The sequence below is a fragment of the Periplaneta americana genome, chromosome 14 (genome assembly GCF_040183065.1).
Source record: "Periplaneta americana isolate PAMFEO1 chromosome 14, P.americana_PAMFEO1_priV1, whole genome shotgun sequence".
Classification (NCBI taxonomy): domain Eukaryota; kingdom Metazoa; phylum Arthropoda; class Insecta; order Blattodea; family Blattidae; genus Periplaneta; species Periplaneta americana.
Genome location: NC_091130.1, coordinates 40507334 through 40528147, shown reverse-complemented (window position 1 = coordinate 40528147; position 20814 = coordinate 40507334). Strand labels below are relative to the sequence as shown.

At 36.0% G+C, this 20814-nt stretch overlaps 1 protein-coding gene across 3 annotated transcripts in view; it reads left to right on the top strand.

Annotated features, from left to right (window-relative positions):
- The first annotated feature begins 9777 nt into the window (after positions 1–9777).
- Positions 9778–20814, top strand: part of LOC138713261 (AP-5 complex subunit zeta-1-like) — a 36134-nt gene continuing 25097 nt past the window's right edge. For 2 of the 3 annotated variants that reach the window (XR_011335813.1, XM_069845213.1), the window contains exons 1-4: positions 9778–9909; positions 11521–11877; positions 16149–16405; positions 18578–18783. Coding sequence is in view for 2 of the 3 variants with exons in the window: in XM_069845213.1 (XP_069701314.1) it covers positions 9875–9909; positions 11521–11877; positions 16149–16405; positions 18578–18783 (855 nt within the window). In the remaining variant the exon portion in view is untranslated. The remainder of the gene's footprint in view (positions 9910–11520; positions 11878–16148; positions 16406–18577; positions 18784–20814) is intronic. The other variant, XM_069845214.1, reaches the window with a different exon arrangement.

Below are 20814 nucleotides of genomic sequence, written 5' to 3'. Positions count from 1 at the left end.
TTTTAAAACATAATTTTGCCGCCCGATTGTTGCTCTGTAGGTTTCACTCTAAGCGTCACGTTGTCACGTCTACTTCCTCGATAAGAATAAGCACTGGTTTGTTATATTGTTAAACGGCTATTGTTATTGTTTCATATACGAGTACGTTGACATTCTTAACTCTTAATAATGACTTCAATAATAATTTTTAATCACATACCTTAATGTTCGTCCTCTGCACAAGACATTGCAACCTCGGTTTTAGTCCACGTGGATTAGACAAATAGGTGTTATTTTATAATGGAAGCAGCTTATTGGTTGCAACATTTAAATTGAGGCGAGTGATTGGACTGGCGACACAAAAAATTGAAAACAATAATACAACAGCACCGAATGTTAGAAGGCCGCTCAAAGACCTGCCGAATGATGAGCATGAGACCGCAGCGATAATATTGTCAACATGGTATGGCCGATACCCAAGTGCAGTATTTCCCCACATTTGATTATATGGTTAGATCACTGAAATTAGTGTCATTTGGTAGAGAAATATATAAGCTAGGTAGTGGTATGAAGAAAGGATATTGCATGTATAACGAAAATTTGCAACACTTGTATAATTTTTATCTCTTGCGTATGCTACGCGTTGCCTAACATTACTATATAAACACGAATTTATAATGTGTAAGGAACGTTAGAGAGGTCTGGTGCGTGAGCAGAATGGTACCAATGCGTGATCCTGAGTGGCTGTGAGTCAAGTGCTGCCATCGCCACTCTTCCCTTACAACTCCCTCCCCCCTTTCCTATCCCCCATTGCCACTCCCCTTCACAACTCCCACCCCAGCTCGTAAGGGTTGGGTGGCTATCAGTGTGGCATTAATCCTGGAAGGCTCCGCACAGGAAGCGTGTTGTGTGACCGCGAAAGCCACGTGAGACCTGGCCTTTGTGACCAACTCTCTGACTGTGATTTCTTTTTTCGTTGCTTTTTTTCACAGTATAAAGAAGATTTATGAAAAAAGATCCCGAACGATGCACAGCGATCCGAAAAAACGGCAAAAATAATAGAGGCAAAATTATTTACAAAAATCACCTTCAAACTACTTTTTAGAAAGAAATGACGAGTAAACCATGTTATATTAGAGTATTACAGAATAGAACTCGTAAAATATTATTTTCATACCACATGTTGCAATCTATTAACAAAAAGATATTGCTTTTGAATAGCTTAAAACATACCTAGCTTATCGGATAGATCGTTTTCCTCTACTGCTTCTTTTTCTTCCTTATTCTCCTCCTCTGAAGATGGAAGTTCTGTTGCAATTCTAGTAGATTCTGGTGCCTTCGTAAGATTAACTACATCAGTGTAGAGTGATCCTATAATTTTCTTTGGATAATGTGTGATAATAGAAATAAAAGGGTTGGATGTTATCAGAAATCATAGGAAAATATCTTCATTTGTAGCAGTTCTGGAAATCTATCTGGAATGATGTTCTTTGTATGACTTTATATTATTGTTTCTTGCATCTTGTGCTTCTAATATCTGACCAATTGGAAGGAGGGCAACAGAAATTGCTGCTGATCCATGTACAAGCACCTTGTGCACTGGTGTGCACGTAGTAGCAGGGATACTTTTCTACAAAAGTGCGCGCAGTTTGTATGACATGTTCTTCATAAACGCATTGATATAGCCACAATACAGGGTTATAAAAATTGTGGATTATCTTTTAATTGTACACTCAAAACTTCTGTGATGCAGTTAAGTCTGCATTACAAAAGGATAACCGAGTTGTGTTCCCATCATTTGTTGTGCCATTATCCCAGAGTTTTGGTTCCTGTATTCTGCGGAGGGAAGAGAGCGGCTCCGTTTAGCCGGCAGAACTGCCACTTCCTGACATCAAGACTATAAGTTAAAAATACAACCAGAATTCGTTCCCACGAAATGGGCTAATTGTCTCTACTGTATTTTCTTTATACTAGACCAGCGCTGGTTTAGTATATAGTCACGAAGGTCAATACGTTGGGAATATGCATCCATTGACAGTTCACAGTATTAGCTACATAGATCAATTCCAAGCTGGAGCAAAACACGCAGCGGCAGACTCATTACAGCTACCTTCCCTGCATTAATATAACAAGATCCACGATTCTATTCGTTCAGTCTGTCAGTACATTATAGTTTATAAGGATATTACATCAATGCATTGCACAATTCAGACTTTATAATCACTCTTATTAATTTAATGAAATAAACTTTGCTCTACACACGCATGCACACAAATCATTGGACTTATTTACACAACCTATATGCACAGTACTTTAACAATTACTTAATGGTATTAATAATATAATAGTACATTATGCAACGAGCCTATAATGGTAGTAATTAAGACGAGAGTATGTTTATGAAACGAGCGCAAGAGAGTTTAATAGTTTTCATACGAGTGTCTTAATTACCATTATAGGCAAGTTTCATACGACTTTTTATGCTCGACCATATTTCATCATCATCATCATCCTTCACGAATTAGGCCTCTGTAGACCTGTTTCGGCCCCATCTAGCAGTCTTCTTAAAGGTCTTCCTATCCAAATGCCATCCTCACCTTCCCGTGGTCCACCCTGTTTCTACCAACGAGGAAATGGCAACCGAGTCACAGCGGTATAACTGTTTCATCAAATGCAGAGGAAATGCTGCATTACAAGCCTGTCCAGAGGCTAAAAGTGGCAGCCCCACTACTGGACTACCTAACGATAAGGCTAGTAACCTATCTTAGGGAAAATTACATTACTTTCAAGCCTCAAACAAGCAGTATAAGGACCATATTTCTAACTTGAAATTATTCACAAGTATTCATGTTATTTTTATCTGATTGACTGTGCAATATCTCGTAAATTGTGAGATGTGCGCATACGCGAAAGTATTGATTTTTTCCTAGAAACAAATGTCATTGACCTTGATATAATATAGAGAGTAAAATAAAGATTAATCTTGATATAACCTTGAAATTGATTTAGACATTGAAAAACGAGATGACAAATTGAATTTATTTGAATATTATTTACAATTAACGCTAATTATTATAGTAACAGAACATAACTTTCTGCGACAGTATTGGATTTCCAGCCTCCGTGACGTTTCGCTAGTTGTCTTTCGAAGCATATCCGAGAATAATCGATACTTGCGCTTTCATATTGCTATAATGGTGGTTTCTGATTGGTGGAACACCTGAACTTTAATGAATAGATGTACTTTAAAATGAGGTCCATTAAAGGGCTGCTACAAGGTGTATAATTACCGGTACTACATTTCGCCATGGTCGAGCATAAACATGTATAACTCGTTGCACGAATGATTGCCGATTTCGAGAGAGGCATTGGGGCTGTGTTGATACGACCCAATGTTTATGCTTTAGTTCGCCTACTGGCCGCCACCGACAATCGTTCGTGCATCGAGTAATAATAAAGGATTACAGTCAGAAACACAAGAATGAAATTAATACCTAATAAACATTCTTACACTTGAATAATTTCAAGGGAAAAATTGTTCCGGTGCCGGGTATCGATCCCGGGACCTCTGGTTGAACGTACCAGCGCTCTGCCACTGAGCTACCCGGGAATTAGTATAGTAACAGAACATAACCGGCCCCGGAACAATTTTTCCCTTGAAATTATTCAAATCTGCTTTACAGTGAGCTTCACCTGATAGACTAGATTTGCATTACACTTTTCTTTTGCATGAATAAACTATTGTAACAAAATCGTATTTCTGTCAATCTGAAATCAATGAATATTTTCTATTGAAACAAAACTATTTCAAACTCAATAACCAAAATAACTATGTGGTTGGTTTTCCGAGACTTAAGAGGTCATTTCATTTGCAGAAGCCGTTCAATGTTTGGAACAAATAAATTAGCCATGTTCAATCTCAAAATATAATTTAGGTTTTCATCTGAAATTTCTAAGTTCGCCATCCTACTGCAAAGTCAACCACTGCATTGACAGTGAGTGACGTACAGTATGCATATGTCACAGCGCTCGGGAGAAATACTCTTCAAAGTAAACAGAGCTCATTTCTCAGAATCATGTAATGTGCCCAGCCCTGTACTAGACTGTGATAATAGGCGGAGAGAGAACAGTTTCCTTGGGGGGGGGGGGGGGGAGCAAAGCAAAACCATAGAATCCCGATATAACAAGATTTTGGGGGACATTTACTTTCGCCCTCCATTATAGCTTGGCCGTGGTACAGTATATCGAAATTCATTTAATAAAAGTATTTTCGGGGCGGATATTTCTTACAGTGTTACATCGATATCCGCGATGTTTCTGACCGAGTTGTACAGGGCTTGAACTGTGGGTCTACTACAAATTATAACAGGGCATAACTTGAAACAATCTCCCTATTTTTCTCTCTCATAAACACGTGTATACATCAATAACACTGTGTAACAGTGCTAATATACTTTTTTATCTGAAGTTTACCTTCCTGAAGATATATGAAATGTAAATTCTAATAATCTTACTTAATCTCTCGTCTTTAAGTTTACACACTGTTCTGCAGTATGTTATTCATATTCCTTCAAGTGGTGATCTGAACACCTGTAGACTTCTAACACATGAGTACAGGCTATTACAAAATAAATATTACAGTGCTTCCATTCCTCAAATGTGTTACAAAATTATTATACATTCAGAAATTTAAAATAAATATAGTCCAGACACGATCTGAAGACATTAATTCGTCAATTTAAACACAGAAACTTGATTATAAACAAAAGCAAGGAAAATCTTTTGAATTCAATATTTTCTAACGTTAATAGCAAAAAAAAAAGGTTCAGACAATGACCCCCCCTCCCAATAACTGCGCTTATGACTGATAATGTCTTTCTCCGTCTGGAACTCTCATTTCCCGTGTTTAGCTACTTTTAGTTATTTTGAAATTACGATTTAGCTATTTAACCAAGCACGTGTTGGCGAACCTGTTGCAGCACTTGCAGCGACAGCTGTCGGTATGTGGGTTTTTTAAAAAAAACCAGTAGACAATTGAAGTTGGCGTTTGCTTTAAATGTCAAAATTATTTACGTTTTATATAGATAGGTAAAAATATGAAGACATGTGTGGAAATAGTGAAACATTATAGGTGAGTGTTACTTAATTTATACCTCTTATATGGGCTTGCATCGTACATTATTAGTGATTGTGAGCTGTTGCAAGTCTGTAAGTGAGAGTAGCTCCAGATTACACGATGATAAGGTTATGTTAGTTTCTCTGTACAGCGCCTTAAATATTAAAACTCACCAAAAAGAAGAAGGAAAAAAAAACGGTGAATGTTACTTATGTCCAGCCCACTATAGGACACATAGGCCAGTTTTACACTAATCCTAAACATCTTGATGGGATAATAAAAGCCTAAACTAACCTAACCTAACCTAAGTGCGTCGGTGTCTATTCCAAAATCGGCGGAAGTCGCTCAACGCTCGTTTAACCAATATTCGTTCAGTGGGCGGTGGATACTCTACATTGACCCATTTTCTTAGGTGTATAATGAGTTATAGAGAGCAATACAGTTTAAAGAGGACATTTTTTGACAATGTTTAATAATAATAATGATAATTGTGTACAGAAGTTTTAAGATTTCTTCAGCAATTTGTTATGCCTATAAAAAGAATTCACATGTCCTGCGCTTGAACTCTGGAAATGCTCTCACTGGGTTCAAACTACAGACTTATCTATCGAAAGAGGTGCATTGTGTATAAAAGTTCTTGGATTTTTCCAGTAATTTTCTTATACATATAATAAAATAGATTTACGGGACTCGAACTCAGTAATAATGCCCTCACTGGCTTCGAACTACTACTAATTATAATTTTCCCAACCTGGAACTCTAGAAACCACGTCGTCGGCGATTCCATAGATGAAACGTAAACAACAGAATTGCCGCCATTTGTTATGTTCGGCTATTGTGGAAGTGTGTATGTGTGTGCATTGCCTATCCATTTCACTTACGTGATTCAGGTTAAAAAGTACGTCAACGGCACGTGGTGTTCCCAAGCGGTCGCTCATTCAAGTACTGACCACGCCGAATGTTGACTTCCGTGATCGGACGAGAACTGGTATTATCGCCGCAGCCTTATACTTAGCATGTCGGCATCATACAATAACGTACGGTGTGCTTTTAAAACATAATTTTGCCGACCAATTGTTGCTCTGTAGGTTTCACTCTGTCACGTTGTCACGTCTACTTCCTCGATAAGAATAAGTACTGGTTTGTTATATTGTTAAACGACTATTGTTATTGTTTCATATACGAGTACGTTAACATTCTTAACTCTTAATAATAACTTCAATAATAATTTTTAATCACATACCTTAATGTTCGTCCTCTGCACAAGACATTGCAACCTCGGTTTTAGTCCACGTGGATTAGACAAGTAGGTGTTATTTTATAATGGAAGCAGCTTATTGGTTGCAACATTTAAATTGAGGCGAGTGATTGGACTGGCGACACAAAAAATTGAAAACAATAATACAACAGCACCGAATGTTAGAAGGCCGATCAAAGTCCTGCCGAATGTTAAGCATGAGACCGCGGCGATAATATTGTCAATATGGTATGGCAGTTACCCAAGTGCAGTATTTCCCCACATTTGATTATATGGTTAGATCACTGAAATTAGTGTCATTTGGTAGAGAAATATATAAGCTAGGTAAGGGTGTGAAAAAAGTATATTGTATATATAACGAAAATTTGCAAAACTTGTATAATTTTTATCTCTTGCGTATGCTACGCGTTGCCTAACATTACTATATAAACACGAATTTATAATGTGTAAGGAACGTTAGAGAGGTCTGGTGCGTGAGCAGAGTGGTACCAATGCGTGATCCTGAGTGGCTGTGAGTCAAGTGCTGCCATCGCCACTCTTCCCTTACAGCTCCTCTCTCTTTCCCACTCCTATTGCCACTTCCCTTCACAACTCCCTCCCCCCCTTTCCTATCCCCCATTGCCACTCCCCTTCACAACTCCCACCCCAGCTCGTAAGGGTTGGGTGGCTATCAGTGTGGCATTAATCCTGGAAGGCTCCGCACAGGAAGCGTGTTGTGTGACCGCGAAAGCCACGTGAGACCTGGCCTTTGTGACCAACTCTCTGACTGTGATTTCTTTTTTCGTTGCTTTTTGTCACAGTATAAAGAAGATTTATGAAAAAAGATTCCGAACGATGCACAGTGATCCGAAAAAACGGCAAAAATAATAGAGGCAAAATTATTTACAAAAATCACTTTCAAACTCCTTTTTAGAAAGAAATGACGAGTAAACCATGTTATATTAGAGTATTACAGAATAGAACTCGTAAAATATTATTTTCATACCACATGTTGCAATCTATTAACAAAAAGATATTGCTTTTGAATAGCTTAAAACATACCTAGCTTATCGGATAGATCGTTTTCCTCTACTGCTTCTTTTTCTTCCTTATTCTCCTCCTCTGAAGATGGAAGTTCTGTTGCAATTCTATTAGATTCTGGTGCCTTCGTAAGATTAACTACATCAGTGTAGAGTGATCCTATAATTTTCTTTGGATAATGTGTGATAATAGAAATAAAAGGGTTGGATGTTAGCAGAAATTATAGGAAAATATCTTCATTTGTAGCAGTTCTGAAAATCTATCTGGAATGATGTTCCTTGTATGACTTTATATTATTGTTTCTTGCATCTTGTGCTTCTAACATCTGACCAATTGGAAGGAGGGCAACAGAAATTGCTGCTGATCCATGTACAAACACCTTGTGCATTGGTGTGCACGTAGTAGCAGGGATACTTTTCTACAAAAGTGCGCGCAGTTTGTATGACATATTCTTCATAAACGCATTGATATAGCCACAATACAGGGTTATAAAAATTGTGGATTATCTTTTAATTGTACACTCAACACTTCTGTGATGCAGTTTCGTCTGCATTACAAAAGGATAACCGAGTTGTGTTCCCATCATTTGTTGTGCCATTATCCCAGAGTTTTGGTTCCTGTATTCTGCGGAGGGAAGAGAGCGGCTCCGTTTAGCCGGCAGAACTGCCACTTCCTGACATCAAGACTATAAGTTAAAAATACAACCAGAATTCGTTCCCACGAAATGGGCTAATTGTCTCTACTGTATTTTCTTTATACTAGACCAGCGCTGGTTTAGTATATAGTCACGAAGCTCAATACGTTGTGAATATGCATCCATTGACAGTTCACAGTATTAGCTACATAGATCAATTCCAAGCTGGAGCAAAACACGCAGCGGCGGACTCACATTACAACTATCTTCCCTGCGTTAATATAACAAGAGCCACGATTCTATTGGTTCAGTCTGTCAGTACATAATAGTTTATAAGGATATTACATCAATCAATTGTACAGTACAGACTTTATAATCACTCTTATTAATTTAATGAAATAAACTTTGCTCTCCACACGCGTGCACACAAATCATTGGGCATATTACACAACCTATATGCACAGTACTTTAACAATTACTTAATGGTATTAATAATATAATAGTACATTATGCAACGAGCTTATAATGGTAGTAATTAAGACGAGAGTATGTTTATGAAACGAGCGCAAGAGAGTTTAATAATTTTCATACGAGTGTCTTAATTACCATTATAGGCAAGTTTCATACGACTTTTTATGTTCGACCATACTACTAACTTGAAATTATTCATAAGTATTCATGTTATTTTTATCTGATTGACTGTGCAATATCTCGTAAATTGTGAGATGTGCGCAGACGCGAAAGTATTGATTTTTTCCTAGAAACAAATGTCATTGACCTAGATATAATCTAGAGAGTAAAATAAAGATTAATCTTGATATAGCCTTGAAATTGATTTACACATTGAAAAACGAGATGACAAATTGAATTTATTTGAATATTATTTACAATTAACGCTAATTATTATAGTAACAGAACATAACTTTCTGCGACAGTATTGCAATTCCAGCCTCCGTGACGTTTCGCTAGTTGTCTTTCGATTGCATATCCGAGAATAATCGATACTTGCGCTTTCATATTGCTGTAATGGTGGTTTCTGATTGGTGGAACACCTGAACTTTAATGAATAGATGTACTTTAATGAGGTCCATTAAAGGGCTGCTACCAGGTGTATAATTACCGGTACTACATTTCGCCATGGTCGAGCATAAACATGTATAACTCGTTGCACGAATGATTGCCGATTTCGAGAGAGGCATTGGGGCTGTGTTGATACGACCCAATGTTTATGCTTTAGTTCGCCTACTGGCCGCCACCGACAATCGTTCGTGCATCGAGTAATAATAAAGGATTACAGTCAGAAACACAAGAAGGAAATTAGTACCTAATAAACATTCTTATACTTTTCTTTTGCATGAATAAACTATTGTAACAAAATCGTATTTCTGTCAACCTCAAATGTGTTATAGAAATTATTATACATTCAGAAATTTAAAATAAATATAGTCCAGACACGATCTGAAGACATTAATTCGTCAATTTAAACACAGAAACTTGATTATAAACAAAAGCAAGGAAAATCTTTTGAATTGAATATTTTGTAACGTTAATAGAAAAAAAAAAAAGAGTTCAGACAATGACCCCTTCCCCCCCTCCCAATAACTCCGCCTAAGACTGATATTCTACTCCTCTTGGACTGATAATGTCTTTCTCCGTCTGGAGCTCTCATTTCCCATGTTTAGCTACTTTTAGTTATTTTGAAATTACGATTTAGCTATTTAACCAAGCACGTGTTGGCGAACCTGTTGCAGCACTTGCAGCGACAGCTGTCGGTATGTGGGTTTATTAAAAAAAACAGTAGACAATTGAAGTTGGCGTTTGCTTTAAATGTCAAAATTATTTACGTTTTATATAGATAGGTAAAAATATGAAGACATGTGTGGAAATAGTGAAACATTATAGGTGAGTGTTACTTAATTTATACCTCTTATATGGGCTTGCATCGTACATTATTAGTGATTGTGAGCTGTTGCAAGTCTGTAAGTGAGAGTAGCTCCAGATTGCACGATGATAAGGTTATGTTAGTTTCTCTGTACAGCGCCTTAAATATTAAAAATCACCAAAAAGAAGAAGGAAAAAAAAAGGTGAATGTTACTTATGTCCCGCCCACTATAGGAGACATAGGCCAGTTTTACACTAATCCTAATCATCTTGACGGGATAATAAAAGCCTAAACTAACCTAAGTGCGTCGGTGTCTATTCCAAAATCGGCGGAAGTCTCTCAACGCTCGTTTAACCAGTATTCGTTCAGTGGGTGGTGGATACTCTACATTGACCAAAAAAACTTATAAATTCGACGGGTTTCACTTCCAAAATCACCTGAACTTACCGCGCGCTGTTTCACCTGGATATTAATATTTGTGCTGTAAATATTTATCTAATGGCTGATAAATTGATTATAGAATCATCAATCTTCAAAAAAAAAAAAAAAAAAAACAAGTGAACGAACATTAAGAAACAATTTTATAGAAAAAAAAATCTTCTTTCTGACTTCCCAATAGCGTTTCACTTCTGTGGGTGACTGTAGGCCAGAACATTTTGAAAGATGATGTCGGTCCACCTCTTTATTAAGAGTTACAAAATTTACACAATGGTGCCTCCATTATCCCAAACGAAAGAGGTGTTTCGCCAGTAAATCATGCCCTGTTGCTAGATGAAAGAGTGCGACTGCACTTTTTCTTGGCTGAATTGTTTCATGCTGTAAATATAATAATAATAATAATAATAATAATAATAATAATAATAATATTTATTTATTTATTTTTTATCACTTGCCGACCAAAGAAGAGATTATCAATGCGTGATCTTCCTGGTCTGAAGCCGTTCTGTTCCTCAGTTTTCTTCATCTCCGTCTCCAAGTGAATATAATTTTCATAATTCAACCAAATTTTAATTTTGCCCTTTAAAAAAATCGGCTTTTCTAAAGCACACTACCAACTTACATTTTTCTAAGTTCTATGGTTAGTTTAAATTAGATTAGGTTAGCTTCGATCATAATTGTTACTTCGTGAAAAAAATTCTTTTCGGTATTTACAGTAGATAGCTTGGATAGAAATTATGCCCAAACCACACTGTTGAAATCGACGAATGTAAGATTGACTGCTCATTTTCAAATGTGCATTTCGCGTTCATTTAGAAGTGTTCTATCTCTGTATTTCACCTGTTAAATAATCACTTTTAGATTACATACACAGATAAATTCTTTCCAATTTTTAGCATATTTTCTAATATGTTTTGAAGTCATCTGACTTCCTATATGAATTCTTCGCATTCCAAACACCTTCTCTCTGAAAATTAGGTAATTTTTCCACTTTCTTCGTAAAAAAAGCCTTCATTGTCATGTGCTATAGAAAAATCCAAAAAAAATCAGTTGGTATGCCTTCTGTTTGCATTGCTTATGACATGAGCAGAGCTGTAGGTCTGTTATTTTTGCATTATTGTTTTTAGAGACAGGCTTATATGTAATGACACCTAAATAAGTTAGTGTTAGTGAAATATCTCAACTTGTTACAGGAACCTCTCAGACCAACATGTGCAAGAATTATGGAATCAGATATATAAAAAGGGAGTAAAAGGTGAATTCTTAAGAGAAATTTTAATGTTTTATTTTCAACATAAAATATATTCACCTCCATCACAGAAATCATATGATGCTCTTCTTGTTACATTTTCTGCAAAGGGTACATCTAGAAAGATGAAAAATGTGATATTTCAGATCTTGGAAGAGAATTGTTCTTGTTTAGAAAGCAGTATTGTGGAAACCTTATCTTTCTCTGTAAATAATAGCGCAACTGTAGAATTACTGAATTCTATGCTTGTTGGAGGATTTGTTCCTCTTTTGGATGATACAGCAATGGAAAAGTTGTTCAGGTGAGTGTGAAATAATTATATACCGTACATAGAAGAACAAGGACCTTAATAAAATATATTTTTATTGTAATTTCAGGTCATTAGGCTATAACCTAAGTTCGCAAACCTACTGGATAGGCCTATTTAATAGTAGGTATCAAGAATAATGCCTTTTCATCCCCGAGTTATTATTTAATTTTCTTTGACTTGAATACGTCCTTGTTGGATGTGAAATTGATAAGAAAATCTAACATTTTTAGCATAACATGAAATTCCAGAAGTCTCTGCTAGATGTTACCCATGCCAAAGCATTCACGTACCACTATCTGTTGAGTGTTGTGTAATTTGTTTGCAGATGAATAAGAATGAAAAATAACATGAATCATATCCTTATTAAATTCATTAAAAATGTTAAGTAATAAAAATCATTATCCCTAATCATAAAATCGAAAAATACAAAACAAAGATATATTCATGCAATCATTGGAATTCATGAATCTCCTATAACGTTTTTAACTTTATGCTCGACCATGCCGAAATGTAGTAATTATACACCTGGTAGCAGCCCTTTAATGCATGTCATTAAAGTATACCTATTCATTAAAGTTCAGGTTTTAGATTATTCTTGGATATGCAATCGAAAGACAACTAGCAAAACGTCACACCGGCTGGAAATCCAATACTGTCGCAGAAGGTTATGTTCTGTTACTATAATAATTAGCGTTAATTGTAAACTAAATAAATTCAATTTGTCATCTCGTTTTTCAATGTTGAATTCAATTTCAAGGTTATATCAAGTTTAATGTTTATCTTACTAGATTATATCAAGGTCGTCGACATTCGTTGCCCGGAAAAAATCTATACGTTCGCGTCTGCGCACATCTCACAATTTACGAGATTGCACAAGGTCAATTCGCTCCCCAGTCACATAAGAATAACGTGAATACCGGTACTTATGAATAATTTCAAGCTAGAAATATGGTCGAGCATAAAAAGTCGTATGAAACTTGCCTATAATGGTAATTAAGGCGCTGGTATGAAAATTATGAAACTCGCTTGCGCGCGTTTCATAAACATCCTCGCGTCTTAATTACTATCATTATAGGCTCGTTACATAATGTACTATTGTAGAATCTTATAATTTCACAGTTTTTGTAATGAAAATATTACGTGAAATGGTAATGTCATTGAGTGCCAAGATTGTGGTCATTTTAGGTGAGTGAATGTTATGTTTGATTTTTTTTAGATAGCTTTAATACAGAAATAGAATGTTTATTGCCCAGAATATGATTCATATATATTTTTTGTCTTTTTTTATCTTCGAAAAATGAAAATCTGTATAACTTACAGCCTTCACTTCTGCTATATCTTGTTAATTAGTATTACGCTAATTTTCTTTCTTTGTACTTGTTACTAGATTATGTTATCTGATACAATATATTTTAACTATAACTTAGAAGTACTTAAATAATTAAGTAATACTTAATCATATTTTATTTTACACAAAAAACATTTCGGAATGTGTATTATATGTCTTTCTCGTGTTAAATTCTATCTGGTTAACATATTTCGGTCTTGTATGGTCCTTCTTTAGAAGAAGTTCTAAAGAAGGCCCATACAAGGCCGAAACATGTTAACCAGGTACGATAGAATTTAACACGAGAAAGACATTTAATACACATTCCGAAGTGATATAGCTAGTGTTAAAAGTTGTGTAATCAAGATGTATAAGAAACATTTCATAAGTGGCTGATTAGAAATATGTAGAGACCACAGAATTTCACGTTTACTTTTTGAAACTTAAAACTTTAAGAAATGGAAAGAAACATCATTGACAGAGTGTATAACATCAGTAGTGTGTAATATCATTGAACTTCGTGATTTATGAATTAAGAAGTTGAATATGAAGTTAGAAACGTTCTTTTAACCTAACCTCATCATCATCATCATTATTGGTACTACAACGTGTTGCACATCTTGACCGTTCCTACAATGCACTTTCATTCACTACTATCTTATGCCTTCCTTTTCCAACTTTGTTTTCCCAATTCTTTCAAATCTTGTTCAACACTATCGAACTATTTTATGTTAGACGGCTGCAAAAGTACCTGTCGGATACAGGGGGGAGAGCCATTAATCCTTCCCATTGAAGGCTTTAAGGAACCAACCTGGACAAATACCCAATGTCCCATCCCTACCTTCCCGTGGTGCAGCTGTTAATAAGCATAATTTTACGAGCTGAACTAAAGGGAGGGGCTACTCATCCATTAGCACTGGTCAGTTTGATGAGTTATTGACTGAATTTGGTATAATTTTCCTCTCTCCAATACCTAATTCCCTCTTTACCCTTTCCTATCCAGTCCTCTGACTGAATTCTTACTTTCTTCGACCCCGACGGCATTAGAGCATTCGAGGCCCAGGGGTTCATTTCCCTTTCCTTCCTCCTCTTTCTACTTTTCTGTTCCTAGTGCTGACCTGCTATGGCACTAAAATCGTCCTCCAGTGGCTTAAGGAGGGAAAGCTGGTGATCAACAAGATCTCCCAGCTAGGTCCAATGGACCCGTCGACGAACAGCAGGTGTGGTCCTCCAGACATTCTGGGGGTTGTGTGTGAATGAAGTAGCCACCAAAACGTTAAAATATGGTGTTCACTTAAATCGGCTACAACTTGCCATTTAACTCCAATATGAAATGAGTACCATTAAGGTAAAATTATCCAGAGGTAAAATAGTCCCCCAGTCGGATCTCCAGGCAGGGACTACTTTAATGGTACAGAATCAACTAAACATCTTACAATGGAATGCTGGTGGTATAACAACCTCAAAATCTGTGCTTCAGTGGCTGGTCATGATAATATCCTTGAAAAATATTGGAGTGCAAGAGGTCAAATGACTTTATTGTCAAACGCCTGGCATTAGAAAACAACAACAACGACAACAACAATATTTTATGTTAGACTGTCCAATTCATCTTTTGCCACCTATCTTTGTTAAAGTAACTTTATGGCATGAATCCATGTTCTTTTCTCTGTAAAGGTGTCCCAGCCACCTAATCCTTGAAGTTTTAATTATTCTAACTATATCAGTGTCACCATAAGCCCCATATAATTCATCACTATTTCTAATGCACTAGTTATCGTTTTCACATACAGGGCCAAACATATTCCTTAATATTTTTCTTTCAGATATTTTAAGCTTATTTTCTTGTGTTTTTGTTAAAGCCCAGACTTCAGAGCCATAGATGACAACAGGTCTCAGAAGAGTTTTATATGTTTTCTTACCCTAACCTACCAAAATAAATTTACTCTGACTTAAGGTACGGTCACACGTTGCTCCTTTTGCAGCGATGCAGTACAAAAAACTGTGCAACTCTCGTACTGCGACGTGTGAACAATGGTGCAACCCGAAAAGTAATGGTTGCTGAACCTGCTGCTCGCTACTTTTTCATACTGCTCACAGCTTAAAAGTAGCGACATGTGAACAGGGTTCTCAGGGTTGCAGCCGCAGCATTTTTGATATCGGTTTTGTTGAAACTTTTGCTGTGGTTGCAACCAGTGTTGCCACCCATATGGGCCAATGATACTTTTATTGTTTGGATGTATTTTAATGTTAGATGTGATGAAAATAAATTATTTGTAACAGTTATTAAATGCACAACACAGTCTGAGCATATTTGATGACGATATAATTCATTTTTTTAAGTTTCTGTAGTGCAGTTTCAATCAGGAGGGTTGCCAACGTTGAATACGTGAATATGCTGTTGGTTATCATTTAAGAATATAGACGTTTTTAAAAGCTTTATAGTAAAAATAATGCCAATTTCTGAATACTAGTTAGGACAGAAAAGGAAATAATAGATAGTAAGCTTTCGCATGAGTTTATTAATAATGCGAACATAGCCACAAAATATATATTGAGAAGTCAACACAGAGATGGAAACCTGCAGCATGACTGTGGCTGCAAAAGTAGCGTCTTGTGTGTGAAGAGACTCGCAACCTCCAGTTGCAACTTTTGCTGCACTCGGGTTGCACAGCACGAAAAGTAGTGTGCAGTGCGCTACTTTTGGCCTACATGTGAACACGACACGCAACTTTTGCAGCTGCAGTACAAAAGTTGCGCAGCAAAAGTAGCGACGTGTGACCATACCTTTAGTCAACAACAATCAGAAGTTATCGGAAATATGTTTATTATTATTGTAGCCTTATTTTATTTAATATATGAATATAAAACTGACAGAGCAACTTCGAAAGTAAATTTTCTGTATATTTTGTATTAATTTTAAAATGTGTTTCAGTCTTTTGGTAGGTCAGTTTCTCACATGTGAGGAGAATGGTAAATTGCTTCAGTTTTTATGTGAAGTTGGAACAAAACATCAAACAATTATGACTCAAAACCATGTCTCAAGGCTTAACCAGCAGATGATTATTTGGCTTCAAAACTCGCAGTCATCCTTGAATGCTTCTTCACAGTTTTTTAACCGTTCAGAGTCAGGATCTTTTTCTGAAGTGGACGGGAGTCCTGCAGGGGATTACTTTACTGCCCTAACACTTGGTAAGTCAGTATATGAGTGCTGCTTCATGTAACACACGTGGGGGGAACCATGTAAGGTTTCATTCGTTTTTTGTTACTTTTAGAACCATCACATTCAGGTACATGAGTCATTTTATTTCAAGTCATTGCAATACTTACTTCACATCTATTTTCCTTTAATATGTTGTCTTAATTTTAATCATTAAAATTAGAATGTTTATAATTTTCAAATTACCAGAAATTCTCTAAAATCAAAAGTAGTGACCTAAGAACTGAAGAGTAAATAAGGAAAAGAATGAAAATGCCACGAACAAATATTTTTAGTGTTTGAATAAAACCATCTAAAATTGTAATGCAGGACTTTAGAAAAGTGAAAAGAAAAAAAAAATCATTCTACTTAGAAATATTCAGACTGAAATGGCACTATGAACCATTTCCACTTTGTGCCCAATGGTGTATTCAATCAGTCCCATAAGGAGGTGGGCGGGAAATGTCAGCCATAGAGAGACTTTCATTTTTTTTTCACGTTCATTCTGCAATTGAATCAGTCGGAGCTAAAAGTCACTTTTCACAACTTTTCAGGAGAAGCAAATAACATTCCACTAATAACACAAATATTATATTTTTATGTTATAGAAGACAAAAGAATATTTAAAAGTCTTAGTTCCTTCATCCACCGTTCGATGTGCATGACATCCGTTGTTCAAATTGTTGCATAACCCAAAACTGCATATTTTGACTTAGTTCCTTTTAGCTCTGATCGATTCAATTATAGTCCAGGTATTTTTACTTTATATCCTAAGGGCAGGGTGTGAATTGATGGGGGGAATGGGTGAATTCCCCCCCCCCCCCTGTTGGAAAGTTATCTCCCTCTCATAAATTCATATTAAATCCCTGCCAGGGATAACTTCTATCCCTCCCCCCCCCCCCCTCACAAAATATAATTTTATTATTTTAATACCAATATACTTTATAAAGTATAAAGTAAGCAAAGAAGATAATATTGATGTATTATCATCACCCGTAAGCTGACAACAATCAATAACTTAGGAATTACACATCTTATCTTAAGCCTGTTCATGGATAGAATTATTATTATTATTATGGTCAAGATTCAAAATAGGAAACTCAGTCCGACCAAGCGTTGAGCTGCATTGAATGAGGATGATAATAATTTTATGTATGGTATTCTCTAGGATTCTATCCCCTCTACATCAGAAATCTTAATTCGCATCCTGCCTAAGGGTGAAACCTAACTATTTTCCCTATCATACTACATATGCTAGTGGATTATAGTGATTTTCTGATTGTCAGGTTGTATTTTTTTTGGCAACTTGAATTTTGGTACTGACTGGCAGTTACTTTTTAACTGTTATGTTGACAGCATCGTTTACCTTTGAAGAAGCTGTTAATGTTCGTGAAATGAAAGTTACTAGCGTATGTTATTTGAAATTTGAACGTAATTAATAGTATATATATATATATATATATATATATATATATATATATTATCGAAATGATAGCCGTCCAAATCTTGGATTTAAAATATCGGCATCCTAATCAATTCAATGAACAAAAAATAAAATGTGTAAAATGTAAATTAATTTAAAAAAAATACATAATGAAATTTTAAAAAAAGAATATTCTGCGACAAGATGTGGTGGCTATCAAAACGATAAAAATTTATTGAAAAAATATACATTGAGTATTATAAAGAGGAATAGAGATGATGATTGATGACGTTCAATGAAGATTTTAAAATGGTTGATGCAATTGTCTGAAGAGTCTTTTCAGGAACCTCTAATTTTCTGAGGATTTCCAATGTAAATTTGGGAATTGTTCCTCGCGCACCAAACATAAGTCCAATGACATTCCAATCTTGAATATTATTTTTGTGACTGAGATCATCACAGCATGGAAGGTAAATAGAGCGTTTCTCTTCATGTACTTGCTTTGGTTGATCTTCATTAATTTCGAACCTTACAGTGGGGTCAAGAATGAGACCAGTTTTTTATCTCGGTCATTTATTATGATGTCAGCATGCCGTGTAGATCCTTCCATAGAAAGACATTGAACTTCCTCATATACTTCGTATTCACCATGTTCCCTTAATCTGTTAGCAATTATTAATATTAATAGTAATAAATAATAAGTACCTGTGCAGTACATAATTGTAAATCTTGTCGATTTCAGCAAGTTCTTTCAGTAAGGCACAAGTTATGAATGTACATACATTCTCCCTTCTAAGAAAGTGGCTGGAGCAAACAATGCCTGAGAGTGGAACTGGGACAGCTGAATGGCAACCTCTTTATGATGCAGTTAGGGAGTACTGCAACATCCTAGTGGAGCAGTGCTTCAGACCAGCTCACAAACAACATGATGTTGCACTTCAAAAAGCTGTGAGTTTCACTGGTTTTGAAATGTGGAACACTTTCAACATATTGTGCTGTAATAGGCCAGAGGGTTTAAGGCGAAATGTGGTTCGCGAATGTACTGGGGATAGCGAGATGATTTACAAAATAAACAAAAAAAAAAAAAAAGCCTTATTAACACACATTTATGTTGTATTTAGAAACATAAACAACAATAAGCATAGAAATAAAAATGTTTCAGTAGTTACAAAATAAAACATAATACGATAAATGTACCTGTTTTTGACAAAGTAACTTCTCAAATATGAGCTCTATATTCGATACACACAGTGATATCGTTTTTTAAAATTCAAGGGGATTTAGCAATTTTGTTTCCATGGCAATCATAGACTAAAATCTTATTTTGAACTAGCCGTACCCGTGCGCTCCTCTGCACCTGTTAGAAATAAAAATTAAGTATATATTATTTTAATGTACCGAAGTACATATGATATTTCCATGCAGATATTCTGCGTCATCATGCGATGAAAGAGTAATGGAACGGAGAAAAATTCTCTCCGGCGCCGGGATTTGAACCCGGGTTTTCAGCTCTACGTGCTGATGCTTTATCCACTAAGCCACACCGGATACAACTCCGACGCCGGTTAGAATCGTCTCAGATTAAGCTCCAACTCTTGGGTTCCCTCTGTATGGACTTCGGTCCTGCGTTCACAGACATCTATGACGTAGTGCAGAGGGCGGCCACTAGAGGGAACCCAAGAGTTGGAGCTTAATCAGAGACGATTCTAACCGGCGTCGGAGTTGTATCCGGTGTGGCTTAGTGGATAAAGCATCAGCACGTAGAGCTGAAAACCCGGGTTCAAATCCCGGCGCCGGAGAGAATTTTTCTCCGTTCCATTACTCTTTCATCGCATGATGACGCAGAATATCTGCATGGAAATATCATATGTACTTCGGTACATTAAAATAATATATATGATATGCGTAAATCACTTTGTGATTTAAGACGGCGCTTATTCCGTCGGATCCCGGCCAACTAGTCACTCATATCGAGTGCACCTCAGCACATGTATGGACTTCGGTCCTGCGTTCATAGACATCTATGATGTAGTGCAGAGGGCGGCCACTAGAGGGAACCCAAGAGTTGGAGCTTAATCTGAGACGATTCTAACCGGCGTCGAAGTTGTATCCGGTGTGGCTTAGTGGATAAAGCATCAGCACGTAGAGCTGAAAACCCGGGTTCAAATCCCGGCGCCGGAGAGAATTTTTCTCCGTTGCATTACTCTTTCATCGAAAAATTAAGTAATTACATAATTAAAATAGGACGTTTGATCCAGGGAACATTCATGTTTGATAGAAGGATAAATCGTTTAATATGTTACTTAATTTAAATTGTATTTAAATAATTAAAATGCGGTCATTTTGGTCCAGAGAGCAATCATTTGGTGCAATGACAATTCCTTTAACATGTTTCTTAATTGTTATTACGTGCAACCATAGGTTAATGAAGATTGACATATCATTTAGTTTTAATATGTATACTTTATATTACTTGCCAAGTTATATGTTTCAGAAGTTACTGTACTAACATTGTAGAATTATGTCCATCTAGAGAAACTACACTTTCCAATGGTGAAATAATAATTAAACAATTAATTAGCTTCCGATATTACTTCATACAAACACAGAAACATTCTCTTAGGCTATGTTTAATAGCTTTCGATTGTTGTCCAAGACCCCTTATAGACGAAGTCATTTGCTTTTATTTCAGTACAGTGCCTTAGATGGCGTTGTTATTATAATTTTAAAACTCATTTATCTCATTAAATATCAGTCCTATCAAAATTTTGTATAGAATAAAACTTATCGGAAATTATTTTTAAAGAAACTTTTGTTATGTAATATTTTTCATGAAAATAATAAGCGAGATATTTCGATTTATTTAATTCAGGCCCCCTTATAACCCCCCTTTTAAATAAAGTATTTTGAATGGCATATAGCCTAAAATTTAAGTTACAACGAACTTAATTTATATTCCAATTTTCATATAAATCGGTT